The 16,952-nt window shown below is 57.2% G+C and overlaps 2 protein-coding genes and 1 long non-coding RNA gene across 3 annotated transcripts; all 3 read left to right on the top strand.

Moving 5' to 3' along the window:
* The first annotated feature begins 2,252 nt into the window (after nucleotides 1-2,252).
* On the top strand, nucleotides 2,253-6,750 carry LOC135578180 (maestro heat-like repeat-containing protein family member 2B). Its single transcript, XM_065048538.1, has 9 exons — nucleotides 2,253-2,638; nucleotides 3,367-3,459; nucleotides 4,000-4,069; nucleotides 4,179-4,283; nucleotides 4,745-4,818; nucleotides 5,021-5,140; nucleotides 5,930-6,037; nucleotides 6,233-6,432; nucleotides 6,702-6,750. Exons 1-9 carry the CDS (start codon nucleotides 2,528-2,530, stop codon nucleotides 6,748-6,750), a joined length of 930 nt encoding a protein of 309 aa, XP_064904610.1. The 5' UTR covers nucleotides 2,253-2,527.
* A 78-nt stretch (nucleotides 6,751-6,828) lies between these two features.
* On the top strand, nucleotides 6,829-7,911 carry LOC135578176 (uncharacterized). Its single transcript, XR_010469513.1, has 3 exons — nucleotides 6,829-7,031; nucleotides 7,336-7,388; nucleotides 7,596-7,911. It is a non-coding gene; the product is annotated as an uncharacterized LOC135578176 (long non-coding RNA).
* Nucleotides 7,912-8,168: 257 nt separating this feature from the next.
* LOC135578175 (maestro heat-like repeat-containing protein family member 2B) lies at nucleotides 8,169-10,825 on the top strand. Its single transcript, XM_065048534.1, has 5 exons — nucleotides 8,169-8,341; nucleotides 8,733-8,894; nucleotides 9,121-9,243; nucleotides 9,541-9,608; nucleotides 9,926-10,825. The coding sequence occupies exons 1-5, from the start codon at nucleotides 8,234-8,236 to the stop codon at nucleotides 10,065-10,067; spliced, it is 603 nt and encodes a 200-aa protein (XP_064904606.1). The 5' UTR covers nucleotides 8,169-8,233; the 3' UTR covers nucleotides 10,068-10,825.
* Nucleotides 10,826-16,952: the final 6,127 nt, after the last annotated feature.

The following is a 16,952-nucleotide window of genomic DNA, read 5'->3' on the forward strand; positions in this document are numbered from 1 at the left end:
TGAGGGGAAACCTTCTGATCTCTGAACTGCCTGAGAGGAGCTTGGAGCCAGGGGGGTCGGGCTCTGCTCCCCAGGAACAAGCGCCAGGAGAGAGGAAACGGCCTCAGGTTGCCCAGGGGAGGTTGAGGTTGGATCTGGGGAACAATTTCTTCCCCAAAGGGCTGTGGGGCATTGGAACAAGCTGCCCAGGGCAGTGCTGGAGTCACCATCCCTGGAGGGCTGGACAGACGGACATGAGGTTCTCAGGACATGGGTTAGTGCCACGGTCGGGTTAACAGTTGGACTACGATGATCTTGAGGGGCTTTTCCAACCAAAATGATTCTGTAATTCCATGTGGCGCTTTTTCAGGGTGTGATGGATGATGTGAAGATGGCCGCCAGTGACTTCTTGGTGGCTCTGGCCCGCACCCACTTTTACTTCGTCATGGCTGAGCTGCAGAGCCACCTGAAGGTGGTGGGGAAGGTCCCTGATGAGGCTGTGCTCGTCACCTTGGGCAAGATGGCTGGCAGCTATGGTACGGCACATGCAGCCTCCTGGTTTTGGCAGGGGTCTGTGATAACAGGTGGAAGGGATCCCCCCTCCCTAAATGCCCTGTCTTGAACTGGGGGGGACTCTGGAGTTTCCGCGCCTCCTCGCTTGGTGCCAGGACCGGCCAGCAGCTCTGCCTCACCAGCCCAGTCCTGGTGCTCGGACAGTAGGAACCCACTGGAGACAAACCCGCAGGGTCTCTGTCCCCCACTGTCCCCCCTATTGCCCCACAGGGCTTCCCCGTGTGCCCCTCGGGAAGGCCACCCTCCCCACGCCCTCTGGTGTGTCCTACACGGCCCAGCAGCTCCAGCCTTGCGAGAGATGGACCCTGGTGTCCCCTGTGTGTCTCTGACCCTCTGGGTCCCTCTGTCCCTCCTCTGCAGCCCTGCGCTGTGTCCCCTTCGCGGGAGCGACGCTGCTGGCCCTGCGCAGGACGCTGAGCCGGGCAGGGAGCGGCCGGACCCTGCGCATCATCTGCGGGGGTGAGTGTCATCTCGGCCAGGGCCCGCGCAGGGGCTGGGGTGGCCTTTGGTGGCTCCATGTGATCCTAGAGGAGAGGTGGTGGGTGTCAGCCCGCCCCAGGACCCCGAACTGCTGAGTGTGCGGGGGAGCGGGGGAAGCCTGGGAGTTTTCTGGGGCAGGACACGTCAGGAACTCCCGGGTCCCTTCCCATGGCTTCTGTTCCTTACAAAGAGGAGCTACGAAGATGCTGAGGGGTCTGGAGCATCTTTCTTCTGAGGAAAGGCTGAGAGAGCTGGGGCTATTCAGCCTGCAGGAGGCTGAGAGGGGACCTTATTTATTCTGGTAAATATCTGAAGGGTGGGTGTCAGAGGATGGACCAGACTCTGTTCAGTGGTGCCCAACGCCAGGGTGAGGGGCAACGGGCACAGACTGAAACACAGGAGGGTCCATCTGAATGTGAGGAGAAACTTGTCTGCTGGGAGGTGCCAGAGCCTGGCCCAGGCTGCCCAGAGCGGGTGTGGAGTCTCCTGCTCTGAGACATTCAAACCTGCCTGGACCCACCTGTGTGATCTGCTCCGTGACCCTGCATGAGCAGGTGGGACTGGGGATCTACAGAGGTCCTGAAACCCAGCCAGTCTGTGGTTTTGTGATTCCCCTTCTCTCCCCTGAGGTTTGAAGTCCCTGCACTGAAAGCGGAGTATGCGAGAAGGGAAGGGGCTGTGGTGGCAAATGCTGGAGGCAAAGGGACCACTGAGGAGGAAGAGGTGCAGTGGGGAGGAGAGAATCAGTGGGGTCTTAGAATCCAGACATCTCCAGAGCACAGCTTGTCCTCGTATCCAGATCTGGTCCTGGACTGGGCCCTGCTGAGCCTGGGGCTGTATGTAAAGCAGGCTTGGGCGAGGGTACAAGGACCTTTCCCTGCTGCAGACTCCCATGTGCTCCCTTGTCCTTTCTCTTTCCTGGTGCAGTTCTGGAGCGATGGTCCAAGGGCATCACCACGTACTTGTGCAGCCAGAAACGACACCCCTTTCCTCAGAGCAGGGCAGCACAGCTCTGTGGAGACCTTTACCCGCTCTTCCATCACGCAGTGGTAAATTGGCTGGGCTGCAAGGAGGAACAGGTGAGAAGTGCTGCTTGCCACAGCTGGGGCCACAGCGGGGGTGTCCATGTCAGTGGGTCCGTCTGTGCCCCTTGGGGTCAAGCAGAGGGAAGCGGGGAAGGGAAGGGGTCTGGGAGGAAAGCCCCTGAGCGGGGAGCCTGCTGGCACTGTGCCTGGGGCTGGGGCCTCCCTGGAGAGAAGCAGCCGAGTCCTGTGGCCTTTCTGCAGGAGGGGCTGGGCTACCAGCCTGGGGAAACGCTGGCTCTGCTCTGGAGTCCCTCTCCCATGGGGCAGAAGGGAAAGGGAACCCCTCCCAGTGGGAAGGGCAGACTGGTGTCCAGGGCGTGCTGAGCACCAGGCAGAGCTTCAGCCGCCCAAGCGGAGCCTCTCCCTTCCCTCCCCAGGATAATCGGGCTGTCCTGGGTGCGGTGGCTGCCATGGTTGGTGTCCTTGTGTGTGAGGAGCGGCACTGCCAGCGTGCCCGGGAGCAGCTCCTCCGGCTCCTGCGCCAGCACCAGCGGCTCCAGGACACCTCCCGGGTCACCGAGGTGAGGACTCGCGCAGGGCCCGGCGTGGCTGATCAGCGAGTCTGTGACGGTGCCACACGGTGCTGGGGAGCTGTGGGGTGCCAGGGGAACTGGGAAGCTCTTAGAGAAGGAGCAGGGAGAGCAGAGGAGGCCTGAGGCTTCCTGGGCTCTTTGGGCAAGAAAAGAGCAATGGGGGGAACCAAGAGTCCCTGGCGTTCATCTTCTTGGGAAGGAGGGCACTGGCACCTCCCTGAGGCCCTGTGCATGGGCAGAGCTTTGCCGTAACGTCCAGTGCCATCCAGTGAGGGACAAGGTCCAAGTGGGAAGTGCCAGGAGGAGACATTTCTTCCTGGAAAGGGCTGTGGGGCATTGGAACAGGCTTCCCAGGGCAGTGGTGGAGTCACCATCCCTGGAGGGGTTGAACAGATGGAGATGAGGTTCTCAGGGACATGGGGTAGTGCCAGGGATGGGGTAACATTGGACTCAGTGATCCTGAGGGTCTTTTCCAACCAAAATGATTCTATGATTCTACAAATTGGAGTTGTCAGCAGTGTCCCTGTGCAGAGGGCAGAGACCCTCTGGTGCTGCTCTGAGGGGGCAAACAAGGACCCCGGGTGGGAGGGTTTGGGGATGTCCCTGGGAGCTGACATCAGGGGCTCCCCTCATCCCAGCCCTGCTAGGCTTCTCCTTTCCCCAGGGCATTGCGGTGGCTTTAACCTCCTCTTCCTCCCCTCCCCGTTCTCTTGTAGAACCTCGGCCACGTACTGCAGATGCTGGGGGGAGGTCAGACCCCAACCCCACGGGGCTCAGCTCTCGCCCCCCACACCGCTGGGCACCACCAGGTAAGGGGAGCCTGCGGGGCAGGGCAGGGTGTCCCTCCGCCAGGACCACCTGCAGACCAGCACGCCAGGGTGTGAGCCAGGTGCCACGGAGGTGCCTTAAGGCTGCAGGAAGAGCAATGCTGGGATCCCAGGGAATGGCAGAAGATGTGCTGGGGAGGGTCAGTTGGACATGAGGAAAAGGTTCTTGACCCAGAGGTGCTGGACACTGGAAGAGGCTCCCCAAGGAGGTGTCACGGCCCCAACCTGACAGTGTTCAAGAAGAGACTGGACAACGTCCTCAGACCCACGGTGTGAACTGTGGGGTGTCCTGTGCAGGGACAGGAATTGGACTCAAGATCCTTGTGGGTTCCTTCCAGCTCGGGACATTCTGTAGTTCTGTGCTTGGAAGGGGCTGGGGGGCAGCCTGGTTCCCACAGCGATTTCCCTCTCGGCCAAGCTGCAGGAAGAGCAAGGGAGGGGAGGAAGGCAGAGAGCACCAAATCTTTTCAGTCCCTCTCAAGGCTGATGCACATTTCTCTCAAACGACCCTTGTTCCCACAGGTCCCTGATGTGACTGAGGAGCCTGGGCCAGCCCATAAGGCGAAGCCATCCCGCCCCATGACGCTGCAGGGTAAGGAGAGGGGACGGGGCGATGTCACTGTGCCGTGGCAGCTCTGTGCCTGTCCTCGGCAGCCAGGGGCAGCCGCCTGCTAATGCAGAATGCGATTTCTTCCCTGCAGCCCGAACCTGCCCCGCAGCTGTTCTGCGGTCCCAGCTGAGGCACGGGAGCGAGGCCCAGCGTGTGGCAACCCTGAGCCTGCTGGGAGAGCTGGCCCGCTCTGACGGTCAGTGCCAGGGCTGGGGACACACGGCAGGGGCTGGAGCTGCTGGGCTGAATGCTGGAATGGGCTGGAAGTGGTGCAGCTGCACCCGAGAGGAGCTGCAAAGAGCGGGTCCCCCAGCCGAGCTGACACCCTGTGATGATGCTCAAGCTGTCCCCAGCAGTTAGAAATGGGGGCACAGCAGGGACGATGCTCCAGGCTCAGTGACACGAGTGGATGGTTTGCAGAGGAGATGCTCCTACCAGTGCCATTTCTCTCATTCTCTGCGTTACCAGAGCTTTCGGTGCCTATAAAACAGCCATGCCTCTAGAAACAGAGTCACTCTGTGCACACCCCTGCCTGCTGTGAATTCAGAGTCAGGCCCTGCTTCTCTGTCCCACCAGTGTATGTGAAGCTTGGAAGCTTCAAGGGATCCTTCTGCCATCAGGGCTCTGCCTCAGCACACCTCTCTGTGTCTCTTCCAGCTCCTGTAGCAAGGAAGAAGCTGCCCCAGGTGGTGGCAGCTGTGCAGCTGGTGTGCAACGACCCCAGCGCCCAGGTGAGCTGGTTTGGGAAGAGACAGTGCTGCCAGGGAGGGCAGAGAAACCCTTTCCCTCAGGACAGCCTGACCAGGCCATGGCAGCAGCAGAAGCTTCTGCCGTGCCCTCGTCACCTCCCCGTGAGCCACAAAGGCTTCCCCAAGCGCAGGCAGCTTCCCTGTGGTTTGGAACAGGGGTTGGTAACCACGCTCTCCCCGGCAGGTGCGGAGGGCAGTTCTGGAGTTCATCTGGGAATTGCTCAGCTCCGGCTCCCAGAGCTGCTGGCCACGGGATGTGGTGGGGCACATCTTCAGCGAGTACAGCCGGAGCTCGGGCAGACTGGTAAGGACAGGGCAGGACACCAGGGCTTCGGCTGGTGCCGGGGCCGTGCTGAGAGCTCCTGCAGGCGCCCTTGCCCATGGAGAGCTCCACGCGGCAGGGCCATTGGCGCCAGCTCGGCCATCGCAGCGGCCTCCACAGGGCTGTGCCATGGTGGTGGAGATGTCGGGGTGACGTGGGTTCGCACCTGGACACGCCACCCAGGGCTGCCTGCACGCCCCTCGCGCTGAGCTGTGCCCACACACACCTCCAGCAAAGCTGCCTTGTGAAGGGAGGGACAGACTTGTGGGGACACGACACCATCCGTCCCGAAATGCTGATGGGCCATCAGCCCAGCTCAGCCCGTGCACACAGGTGGGCCTGGCTAGAGGAGCTTTCTGTGGTGTTTTCGTGCCCTGGCTCTCCAAAGCATGCCCTGCCCATCCCATAGCAGCCTGGGGCCCACATCCCTTCTGGCAAGGGGACAGGCTGTGTGGCAGCCCCTTGGGTGAGTGTTTCCAGCCGGGCACCCAGGAGATGAAGGCCAGGGATGGCCCAGCCTCCTGCTGGCTTGCCAAGGATCTTCCCTCTCTGGCTGGAGCATCTGGCTGGCTGGGAGATGTGTGCGTGCCACTCTCCTCCAGGGCTCCAGGAGGCTGTTTTGGGAGCAGGGCAAAGGAAAGGGCTTCTGGATTCTCCTTCGGGAGGTGGCTGCTCCCGGGATGCTGGCACAGCAGCGGTGGTGGGGCCGTGCCTGAGCCTGGTTGGTCGGGAGCTGAGAGGAACCGGGGTTTTGCCAACTCTGTCTTACAGGCGGCAGGAGGCCTTTTTGCCTGGGAGCCCCAGGAGGACAGAGCTCTTCAGTCCCTGTGCGTGGACATCCTGGGCTCGCTGGATGTCACTCGGAGAGGGATGTCCCAAGTAAGTTGCCCTCTGTCCTGCTGCTGTGGCCACTTCTTGCCTTCAGAGTGTTTTTAATTGCTCTTCCTCATGGCCTGAACCTCTCCCCTCACGTGTGCTGAAGCACACGAGGCTCAGGGAAATGCAGACCATCCTTTACATCTTGGAACTGAGTGGAAATGCTGATGTGCTGAATTGCCCGGTTCTTCTCTGCAGCTCCTGTGGCCCAGGCTGCTGCAGTACGTGGTGCCAGCCCAGTACAGCGGCGTGCTGATCCCGCTGTCCCGCGGCCTGCGAGCCCTGCTGGAGAGACGGGAGAGAGCGGCATGTGAGGAAGAGGAGGAGCCCGATGTTGTGGACTCGCCGGAGCAAGGCAGGAGCCCCAGGGAGTGCTGCTGGGTTTGGAAGGGGCTCAGGCCAGTCTGTGTCTCCCTGTGCCCCACGAACCCTGAGCAGGAGTCCAGGAAAAGCAAAGGGCAGAGTCAGGCTCTGGCTCCTGGGGAGCCGGGGGCTCCTTCCTGGCCGTGCTGGATCTGCCTTCACCCCATGCGGGGCAGCCTGGGGAGCCCCCGGGCCAGCACAGTGGCCGTGCAGCTGCTCTCAGCCCTGTGTGGGCCACAGGAGGTACGAGGGTCAGGCCACGGCGGGGCCTCTTCATCTCACCAGCCTTTCCCCCTCCCCGCAGCCCGGCTGCCGGCTCCCCAGGCGCTGCTGGCTCGAACGCTGGTGAGTAGCGGGGCCCTGGGGAAAGAAAGAGTTTTCTGGCAGCACTCCCGAGCCTGCCCGAGCCCCGCGGGGATCCCAGTCCTGTCTCGGGGCTGGCGGGGGTGGCTCTGGTGGCAGGGGTGACCCGTCTCTGCTGCCCTCGCCCAGGTGCTGGCGGCGGCTCCTCACACCAGCAGCGGCCGCGCAGTCGCTGCCTTGCAGCTGCTGCAGGCCCTGCAGGGCTGGATCTGCGGGGCCTTGGGGACAGCGTGGGCCACCGAGATCCCCCTCCTGCTGCAGCACCTGGCAGGTAAAGTGTGGGTGGGAGGAGAGGCTGGAGAGGAGGGAGGGGCAGCTTCCCAGCAGTCACACAGTGGGGATCAGCCACGGTCAGTGCGACCTTCCCCATCATGAATGCAGTGGCTCTGACAAACACCCCTGGGCTCCCTCCTGTGTCTGTGGCCTTGCAAGGGCTTTGGCACAGGCGCTTGTGGGCCCTTTCCAGCCTGATGGCCTGGGATTTCTGGGAGGTCTGACCGCAGAGGAGACCACCGGGCTCTTCTTTGGTGTGAGCTTGAGCAGCAGCAGAGCTTTTGCTTCCTCTTGCTTTCTAGGAAGAGCCGAGAGCTCCCTGGACTCTGCAGAGTGGGAGCAGCATGTGCTTAAGGTACAGCATCCTCGGGGTGTCACAAACGGACGGGGAGAAGAGGGAGCAGACAGAGTTGTGGAGAGCTGGTGAAAAGAGGGCTGGGCTTGGCAGGGGAGACACTGCCATTCCAGCAGCTCTCCCCAGCAGCATCCCAGGACACAGGGGTGTGGGAAGGGCCCTGGCCAAGGGCAGGGGGACACCCGCTTCCTCTCCTCTTCCCCCCAGTTCTTGCGAGCATCCCTGAAGCTCATTGAGGATGAGACCTGGAGCGTGGGCCTGAGCCAGCAGCTGAGCCGGCAGCTGGGCAGCTCTGCCCCCGGCTCCTGGCAGAAGGTTTGTCTCCTGCCCCACACCGGGACTCTGCCCACGCAGGCAGTTTTCACTGCTTCACCCCCAAACGGCGCTTCCCCCCGTGCTGCCCCGGCCTGGCACTGCGGGCAGTCCCGCCTGCTCCTGGGGGAGTCGGGTCAGTCTGGGGCCAGCCCTCTCCTGACAGGTCGGGCTGTGACCGCATCTCGGGCTCAGCCTCTTCTCGTTCAGCTTTTCCTCCACAAGGCTCTCGGGACAGCGCTGGCAGGTTGTCGGGACCTCAGCCACGTCCAAGGGCAGGTGCTGAGGTTCCTCCAGGACACAGACTCTGCAGAGCTCTCTGAGACCCAGGTGAGGTGATGCTCATGTCCTGAGCATCCTCTGCCTGTTGCTGGGGCAGAGAGAGAGCTGCTCCTGGCCCTGCTCCAGACCTCCCTGATGTGCCCATCGCTGCTGTTTCCCCCTTATTGCAACGTCCTGCCTGGCCGTTGTCACTGGCCGTGGCTGAGTGCTCGGGCTGGAGCCCACTCCCCATTTCCCTGTGGTTGCAGGGGATGATTTCTGTGGTGTCCCATGCTGCTGAGACCCACTTCAACCTGGTCTTGGACACAGTGACCGCTTTTACCAGAGACAGGTTTTATGAGACTTCCACGGGCTGGAAGGTAAAGGATCCAGGGTTTCACTCTTTGGCTTTCCTTTTTTTGACCTTGTTTCCACTTCTACACCTTCTGCAGCCAAACTGTGGCAGCTGTGTTTATATCAGCCCTCTTGTAAGAGCTGCCCAAGACCTGTGTTTCAGAGGGGATGTCCCGGCATTGGGGCCCCTGAGCTGTGTTGGGAAGGACAGCGGTAAATCCGCCAGCAGTGTGTGCGATGCTGGCTGCTCCCTGCTCCCCATCCCGTGCCAGAGCCCCGGCTGCAGGACGGGAAGAGCTCCCGGCCCCGGAGCTCGCAGCTCGAGGAGCTGCCGGGAGGTGCCCAGGGAAGGAAGGAGCTGGTGAGGGTGCGGGGCAGGACCGGGGCTGACGTCTGGGGGCATCTCTGTTGTCACAGGCACAGCTGCCGCAGGGCACAGAGAGACCTCAGGCCACTCGTGCTGCTCTGATGTGCGTGTACAGCGGCATCGCTCTGCGTGCCCCCAGGGAGCAGCTGCTCGCCCGTGTGGATAGGGAGATCATGGGCACCATCCTGCAGCTCTCCAGAGTCACACAGAGGGTAGGAGCACGAGCCGTGCAGGGACAGGGACACCTGGGTGCCCTCATTCCAGCCCCTTGGGGCCGGGGTGTACCAAGATGGACAAACTCTTTCTAAAGATCCCTCAAGGAAGGGTTTGTCCTCAACATCCAGATGCAAACCCCTGTGTGTCCCCCTGCTGATACTCTTCTTCCACCTCTCAGCCCTGCAGAGAGTTCAAGGGGTGCTTTGCTCTCTTTGCCCTCAGGAGATGCAGCTCAAGCTCGCCCTGGTGCAGAGTGTCACTGAGGTCAGCTCTGCCATCCAGACTGTGGGTGATGCTGGCAGCTTTGAGCTGTCCTCGAAGCAGGAGGTGACACAGACCCTGCTGGTGAGTGCCTGCAGCAGGGACAGTCACACGGGGGAGCTTTGGGCTGCACTTTCCCCAGATGGGCGATGGTCTCTGGGCTTCACGCGAGCTCCTGGAGCTGTGTCCTGAGCTGGGGGGCCCTGGGGTGCAGGGTGGCTGTGGAGCAAGGTCCCTCCCTCAGTGCCTTTGGGGACCCGTGGGGTGACGGGGCAGTGTCTGCCCAGGCCTGGCAGCAGAGCCGGTCCCGGGGGAGGCAGGAGGGCCGTCCCGTGTCCATGTCTACTGACAGCTCTGCGCCTGTGTCTCTGTGACTTGCAGGACTGGATCAAGGAGGAGCCTGCGGACTCCCTGGTGTACGGAGTGTTTCAGGCCCTGGAGGAGTTGAGGTGAGGGCTGATCCCGACTCTGGGGACTCCCCGTGTGCCCCATCCCAGCTGGCCAGGGCAGCCCCAGTGGTGTTGAGCTGCTGGGGCTGTGGAGTGGGAGGCTGCTCCCCACTTTGGGTGTCTCCTGAGCCCCAGGGGTTCCTTACCCTGGGCTGGGGGTTTGCTGCTGCCGGGGGGGAGGCAGGAGCTTGCTGGCAGGGGCTGGGGCTGGTGGGTTTGGGGCCCTCGATTAGGAGGAACCCAGGCATGGTTTGAGCCACTCTGGAGAGGGCTGGTAAATCCCCTTTCTCTTTTCTCTTCCTTTTTCCCCTGGCCAGCAAGCTGAGGCCAGCGCTGAGCAGGGAGGAGAACCGCAGCCTGCTGGCAGTGTGCTGCCAGGCTGTCCTGTCCTCTCCTTCCTTCCTCTTAAATGGGGAAAACGTCTGTGAAGCTCCTGCTAGAACAGCTGCAGAGTGGTGAAGAATGAATGTGGGACAAATCACGTTTGGATGCTTCACTCCTGTCACTTTCAGTCACTAAAGGAGCCAAATAACATGCTTGTGATTTATAAACATTATTTTAATGTTCATGGCTTTTACATGTTACACATCCCAGGGTCTCAACTGCTGCAGTTCATATAACGTACGGTGAACAGGGAGGCGCTGAGTGTCCCAAAGCACGCCTCAAATCTGTAGGATACTCTTACCTGGAAACCTCATTGGACATTTACTCTTTGGTTTCTGAGTGTGTTCAACTAGGTAGTAGTTTATTTTTAATGCATCGTATTAAATTTATTTTAAACCACTTTTTTCTAATCTGTAAAATATGCAATGTGACTCAATATGTTTGAATTGAAATGATTTGTCAGGTGACACGTAGTGGAAATAATCTTTATTATGACAGTGATGTTTTTCTCAAGTAGTTTGCCAAGAAAAGTGAATTTCTCAGATTAAATGGGTAGAAGTCAGCCAATACCTTTTTCAAAGAATGTGAGTTTGTCTCCACCTCTGTGACTAGTTGGAAGTATTTGAGTATACATAATGTATACATTAAAAACAATTAAAGGCATCGCTGATGTTATACTTGTTGTGTGTGGATATTTTTTCCTGTTGCTTCATAGTGGTCCAGGCAAACTCAACAAAACACACCAGCAGAGTGTGAGTCAGTGCACCTGAAGCTGGATCATGTAGCCTTGATCTTTATCACAAGAGACGTGTGATTCAATCAAACTCAACGAATATTGCTGAACTGATATATGTCCACCTGTAAAATAATCACTGCATGCTCAGGTTCAGTCTGTATAGTTATGACAACACCGTTTAGATAGCAGCAACTTTTAACCTGTTTTTTTCCCTGCTAAATAATTTGTGAAGATAGAATGAAAGGAAAAGATGAGCATATTCCATTCAAAAGAAAGAAGTCTTTGAACACTCTGAGTTTACAGTTCTGTTCCGAAAGGGCACAAGTTAATACAGGTGGATCAACATTATGTAAATGCCATAGAACAAAATGTGGCTACTGTTGTTTATCTGCTACGATTTCTGTAGCATTTTTAGACAATTTCAGAAGCAGACTCTTCTAAGGAATCCAGGATCTTGTGCTTCCCTGCATGTTGCTGATTCTGCACATTGTCTTCGATTAATGCTGACCTGGGGGATTTATCTGCAGTAAACACGGTGTAGATACTAAATCGGGTCTGGAAGCCATCTCAGGAGATGGATTAGCTCATCATTACATCAAAAACAGAAGGAATGCTACTTCCTTGTTTCCTGTGCTTGTGTAATAAGGCACATATGTGTAGTAACAGAGTTCGTGCCCCCCGTACTTCATGTGCTTCTAGCAGTGTAAAAATAAGTTATTAAAATTAAACTGCCTTTCAGGTTTCCTGTTTTAATCACTTTCCCAGTTCCACTCTTTGTGTTTTTCTTTATCACTGGAGCCCAACCCCGCTCACTGTCCCGTGACTGGGGACTCCGGACAAGGGGACACAGACGCGGGGGCGGCTGCACAGTGGAGCTCAGCGGACTTGAGAACCGCTCAGCTGGGTGAGGATCAGACACGTATAGAGCAACTTTGCTTTTTAAATGGTGAGGGTTATGTGCTTTGGTTTGGAAGACGTCAGATTTGGAACGTTAAGGAAGCTGTAACTCCCTTGGTGTTTCCTTCTCCCCGCAGTCGCATTTCTGGTTCTGTCTGTCGAGTTGTGCTCCTCTCCCGCACCAGGTGCTGATCGTGGGGCTCAGGGTGGGGGGGGCAGGGAGGGCGGGGGGTCCGTGGGCTTCAATAAGTTTTGTTTGGGGTTTTTCAATCGCCTCTGTTGAGACATTGTATAAAAACTGATTGCTGCAGTGCTAATGAATGAACAGGAGGATGAGCAACAGACTGCAGAAACTGATTGGGCTTTGGTTTATTGAAAAATTGTTATTTAACTCAACAAGCAATAAGATCTTGCAGTGGTCTTCTAATACCTAGTGACAGCTTTTTAATGTACTGGTTTGGAACTTCGAGATGATTTTTGATATGAAGCGGCTGTTCCATTGTGGAATAGTGCAGGAGTAAACTCTTGCATTTCAGCATTCCTGGCAGATCTGCAGCTTGATAAAGACCTCAGGCTGTTTGGTTTAATCAGACTTTTGTAGATCCCACCTTCACTGCTCAAAGCACCGGCTGCCAATGTGTTTTCTGGTGTTGTCACTGCTTTCTGAGCAAAGACGGCAGAGGCAGCAGCTCTGCTGGTGGTGTCTGTTTGATTGAAACATGGGTATCTACAGGAACTTTAACCTGAAAGCTCAGAAAGCTGTGGTCGGTGGTATATCTGTGTAATGTTTGTAGATTCTTCTGCAGTTATTCTTATGCCAACGAGCACGGAACGTTTGTGAGTGTGACCTGCTGTGCGGTTCGAAGGAAGAAAGATGTGTGAGCTGCAGCAGCAGGAAGGCTGCAGCCGTGTAAGCCGGAGTGCAAACGGCACGAAACGGGCTGCAGCGGCGGAGCCCTCGGTCCCGGGCCGTCCCGGGCGGGCGCAGCCCGAGCGCTCCCGGCCCCGCTGCCGCTGACCCGCCGGGGCCGGGGCCGCGCTGCGGGCGGACAGCGCCGCTCTGCGGCCGCCGGCGGCTCCGGGCCGGGAGGGGGGGCGGGGCCCGGTGGCGGGCGCGGACGGGATTGGCTCCTGCGCGGGATGGGCGGGGCCACGCTGCAGAAGCGCGCGGGCCGAGGAGCTTGCCTGAAAAAGACTGTGGCGACTGGAACAGAGACCTTACCCTGAACCGTGGCTGTTCAGGTCACCGGCTGTGGGGAGTGCCAGAGCCTGCTGCTGTGGGGGAGGGAGGCCAGAATTTGGCCTGTGTGGGGTGTGAGCAGGTGCAAGATCTGCTCAGCAAGGTTGCAAAACTCAAGGAGGAGGTCGAGACACTAAGGACCATCAGGGAGTGTGAAAGGAGATAAACTGGTGGAGTAACTCCCTGGTGTGCCACTCAGAAAGGCCTCAGGGGGATACCCCCCAAAAGGTGATGGACCCCCTATCTGTCGGGCAGAGGCGGAAGACCCAAGACAGCCCCTGCCCTGTCGCTGTCGCGCAGAGGTAAGTGACCCAAAAGATGAGGAGGATTGGAAGCGAGTTCCCGTTGGGTGTCACGGGAAATCCCCCCTCCCTACCTGCTTTACGTCCCCAGGTGCTCCTCTGTAACAAGTTTGAATCCCTGGAGCTTGAAGAGCAGGTGGGTGAGGACACGGTGCAAGATCCGCCTACAGGGACACGTAGGAAGAGGCAGTTAACTCCACACCTCAAGACTGCCTCTGACAAGAAAGAAAGAAGGGTGACTGTAATAGGCGATTCCTTCAGAGAGGGACGGAGGGCCCAATATGCAGAGTTGGCCCTCGTCATAGGGAAGTTTGTAGCCTACCCGGGGCCCGGGTCAGGGATATCACCAGGGCACTCCCTGACTTGGTGCACCCGACAGACTACTACCCACTGCTGATCTTCCAGACAGGTGGGGAGGAGGCTGCACCCCACAGTATGAGGGGAATAAAGAAAGACTTCAAGGCTCTGGGATGGATGGTGAAAGAGTCTGGAGCTCAACTGATTTTCTCGTCACTCCTTCCATTTTTGGGTGACAACGTGGGATGGAATAGAAGAATTCAATCCGTAAACGATTGGCTTTGAGACTGGTGCTACAGGCAGGGCTTCGGATTCTTCGATAATGGCTGGATTTGTAGGACACCAGTCCACACAGTGATGCGTGGGAATTGTTTATCCTGCAGGGGCAAAAGGATGCTGGGTCAGGAATTAGCAGGGCTCATTTGGAGAGCTTTAAACTAGACTTGAAGGGGGATGGGGTTGCATCAGTGGGGCAGCATTCTAGAATTGATGGGGACTGGGAGGCCTCCCATCCCCCTAGGGTGGAATCAGAATGCTCAGCTTGCTCCCTGAAATGCTGATGAGGCCTCTACAGGCAGCTGAGAGCAGCCTCACAGTCACAGGCCCTGGTTGTCATGGGGGATTTGAACTTCCCTGATGTCTGCTGGAAGGACCATTCAGCCAGCCGGGCGCAGTCCAGGAGGTTCCTCCAGTGCATTGAAGATAACTTTCCGATGCAAATAGTGGAGGAGCCGACCAGGAGAGGTGCACTGCTGGACCTCATCCTCACTAACAAGGAGGGTCTGGTCGAGCAGTAAAGGTTGAGGGCTGCCTGGGCTGCAGTGACCACGACAAGGTGGAGTTCAGCATCTTGTGCGGCAGGAACAGAGCAGCAAGCAGAATTGCAACCCTGGACTTCAGCAGGGCAATCTTTGGCCTTTTCAAGCAATTGCTAGAGAAAATCCCATGGGCAAGGCTGTTTGAAGGTAAAGGGGCCCGAGACAGTTGGTTAATATTCAGGGATTTCTTCTACCAGGCACAAGATCAGAGCATCCCAACACGCAGGAAGTCAAGGAAGGGAGCCAGGAGGCCTGTGTGGCTGAACAGGGAACTGCTGGGTTAGCTCAGGTGGAAGAGGAGAGTTTACAGATCATGGAAGGAGGGGCTGGGCACTTGGGGAGAATATCAGGCTGTTGTCAGGGGATGTAGGGAGACAACTAGGAAAGCTAAGGCCTCGTTAGAATTAAAACTGGCACGAGGGGTCAAGGACAACAGAAAGAGCTTTTCCAAATACGTGGCAGATAAAACTAACAGCAGAGGCAATGTAGGCCCACTGATGAATGAGGTGGGTGGCCTAGTGACAGAAGATACAGAGGAGGCAGAGTTACTGACTGCCTTTTCTGTTTCTGTCTACTCTGCCGGAGGCTGTCCTGAGGAGCCCCGTACCCCCGAGGCCCCGGAGGAAGTCAGGACGGTGCAAGAATTTGCCTTGGTTGATGAGGACTGGGTTAAGGAACAATTAGGCAATCTGGACATCCACAAATCCATGGGTCCAGATGGGATGCACCCACGGGTGCTGAGGGAGCTGGCTGAGGTCACTGTTGGACGGCTCTCCATCATCTTTGCCAAGTCCTGTGAGATGGGAGAGGTGCCTGAGGACTGGAGGAGAGCAAATGTCACTTCAGTCTTCAAAGAGGGCAAGAAGGAAGGCCCGGGTAATTATAGACCGGTCAGCCTCACCTCCATCCCTGGGAAAGTGATGGACCGGCTTATGCCTTGAGATTGCACCAAGGATATCAATGAGAATAGGGTCATTAGGGGCAGTCAACACGGCTTCACCAAGGGGAAGTTGTGCTTGACCAACCTCGTAGCCTTTTATAAAGATATAACGAGGCGGATAGATGATGGCAGGGCGGTGGACGTGGTCTACCTTGACTTGAGTAAAGCATTTGACACAGTCTCCCACAGCATTCTCATAGCTAAAGTGAGGGAGTGTGGTCTGGACGACCAGGTAGTGAGGTGACTGCAAATTGGCTGAAGGAAAGAAGCCACAGAGTCCTGGTCAATGGAGCAGAGTCCAGTTGAGGCCTGGATCTAGTGCAGTGCCTCAAGGGTCAGTGCTGGGCCCTGTACTGTTCAATGTATTCATCAATGACTTGGATGAGGGACTAGAGTGACTATCAGCAAGTTTGCTGGTGACACCAAGCTGGGAGGAGTGGCTGACACTGGAAGCTGTGCTGCCATCAGAGACCTGGACAGGCTGGAGAGCTGGGTGGGGAAAAATGTAATGAAATATAACAAGGACAAGTGTAGAGTCTTGAATCTGGGCAGGAACAACCCCAGGTTCAAGTATAGGTTGAGGAATGATCCATTAGAGAGCAGTGTAGGGGAGAGGGACCTGGGAATCCTGGTGGACAGCAGGGTGACCATGAGCCAGCACTGTGTCCTTGTGGCCAAGAGGGCCAATGGCATCCTGGGGTGGGTTACAAGCGGGGTGGTTAGTGGGTCGAGAGAGGTTCTCCTTCCTCTCTACTCTGCCCTGGTGAGACCCCACCTGGAACATTGTGTCCAGTTGTGGCCCCTCAGTTCCAGCAGGACAGGGAACTGCTGCAGAGAGTCCAGCGTAGGGCAACCAAGATGCTGAAGGGAGTGGAGCATCTCCCGTGTGAGGAAAGGCTGAGGGAGCTGGGGCTCTTTAGTTTGGAGAAGAGGAGACTGAGGGGTGACCTTATTAATGTTTACAAATATACAGAGGGTGAGTGTCACGAGGATGGAGCCAGGCTCTTCTCAGTGACAACCAGTGATAGGACAAGGGGTAATGGGTTAAAGCTGGAACATAAGAGGTTCCACTTAAACTTGAGAAGAAACTTCTTCTCAGTGAGGGTAACAGAGCACTGGAACAGGCTGCCCAGGGAGGTTGTGGAGTCTCCTACTCTGGAGACATTCAAAACTCGCCTGGACACGTTCCTGTGTAGCCTCATCTAGATGTTCCTGCTCCAGCAGGGGGATTGGACTAGGTGATGTTTCGAGGTCCCTTCCAATCCCTAGCATTCGATGATTCTATGAAGTTCCTGCGCCACGACACAGATCACATTTATTACTCTTGGCTTTAGAGACCTGGAGAACCAAACCCAAACCGTTCCCATCGTGCCTTGAAGCAGCCTCTGCTCATGCGCAGTAGAGCAGATAAGTAGATAAATATTTGCAAGCAGCTTTATCTCCAGTCGCTGCCTGTTCATATAATTCTCATTCAACATTGCGCCATGCCTCCAACTGAAATGTACCAGCTGTAGGAAAGTCTAGCACATGATTAGCAATCCATTCTGAAAAAATTAACGAGTCAGACCCCGATACATCCTGAATTTGCATTTGTAGCAAATGTTGAAGGACATCCAGGGTTTGTCTTTGTTCAAGGGATAACTTCCCTCCCATGTTCCCAGTCGCTCACCTTTCCTTGGTGGTGGGTGCGCCCTGTCCTGGTTCCCGGTCCTTTTTCCTGGTTCGATTGG

This window comes from Columba livia, unplaced genomic scaffold (genome assembly GCF_036013475.1).
Source record: "Columba livia isolate bColLiv1 breed racing homer unplaced genomic scaffold, bColLiv1.pat.W.v2 Scaffold_95, whole genome shotgun sequence".
NCBI classification, from domain to species: domain Eukaryota; kingdom Metazoa; phylum Chordata; class Aves; order Columbiformes; family Columbidae; genus Columba; species Columba livia.

Excerpts from the sequence above, each read along its gene's own strand:
- LOC135578180 (XM_065048538.1), top strand. The coding sequence starts at position 2,528 with ATGGTTGGTGTCCTTGTGTGTGAGGAGCGGCACTGCCAGCGTGCCCGG. Across the intron at positions 4,819-5,020 it reads GCAACGACCCCAGCGCCCAG|GTGCGGAGGGCAGTTCTGGA; the intron begins GTGAGCTGGTTT and ends TCTCCCCGGCAG. Across the intron at positions 6,038-6,232 it reads CTCGGAGAGGGATGTCCCAA|CTCCTGTGGCCCAGGCTGCT; the intron begins GTAAGTTGCCCT and ends TCTTCTCTGCAG.
- LOC135578175 (XM_065048534.1), top strand. The coding sequence starts at position 8,234 with ATGATTTCTGTGGTGTCCCATGCTGCTGAGACCCACTTCAACCTGGTC. Across the intron at positions 8,342-8,732 it reads AGACTTCCACGGGCTGGAAG|GCACAGCTGCCGCAGGGCAC; the intron begins GTAAAGGATCCA and ends CTGTTGTCACAG. Across the intron at positions 9,609-9,925 it reads CAGGCCCTGGAGGAGTTGAG|CAAGCTGAGGCCAGCGCTGA; the intron begins GTGAGGGCTGAT and ends TCCCCTGGCCAG.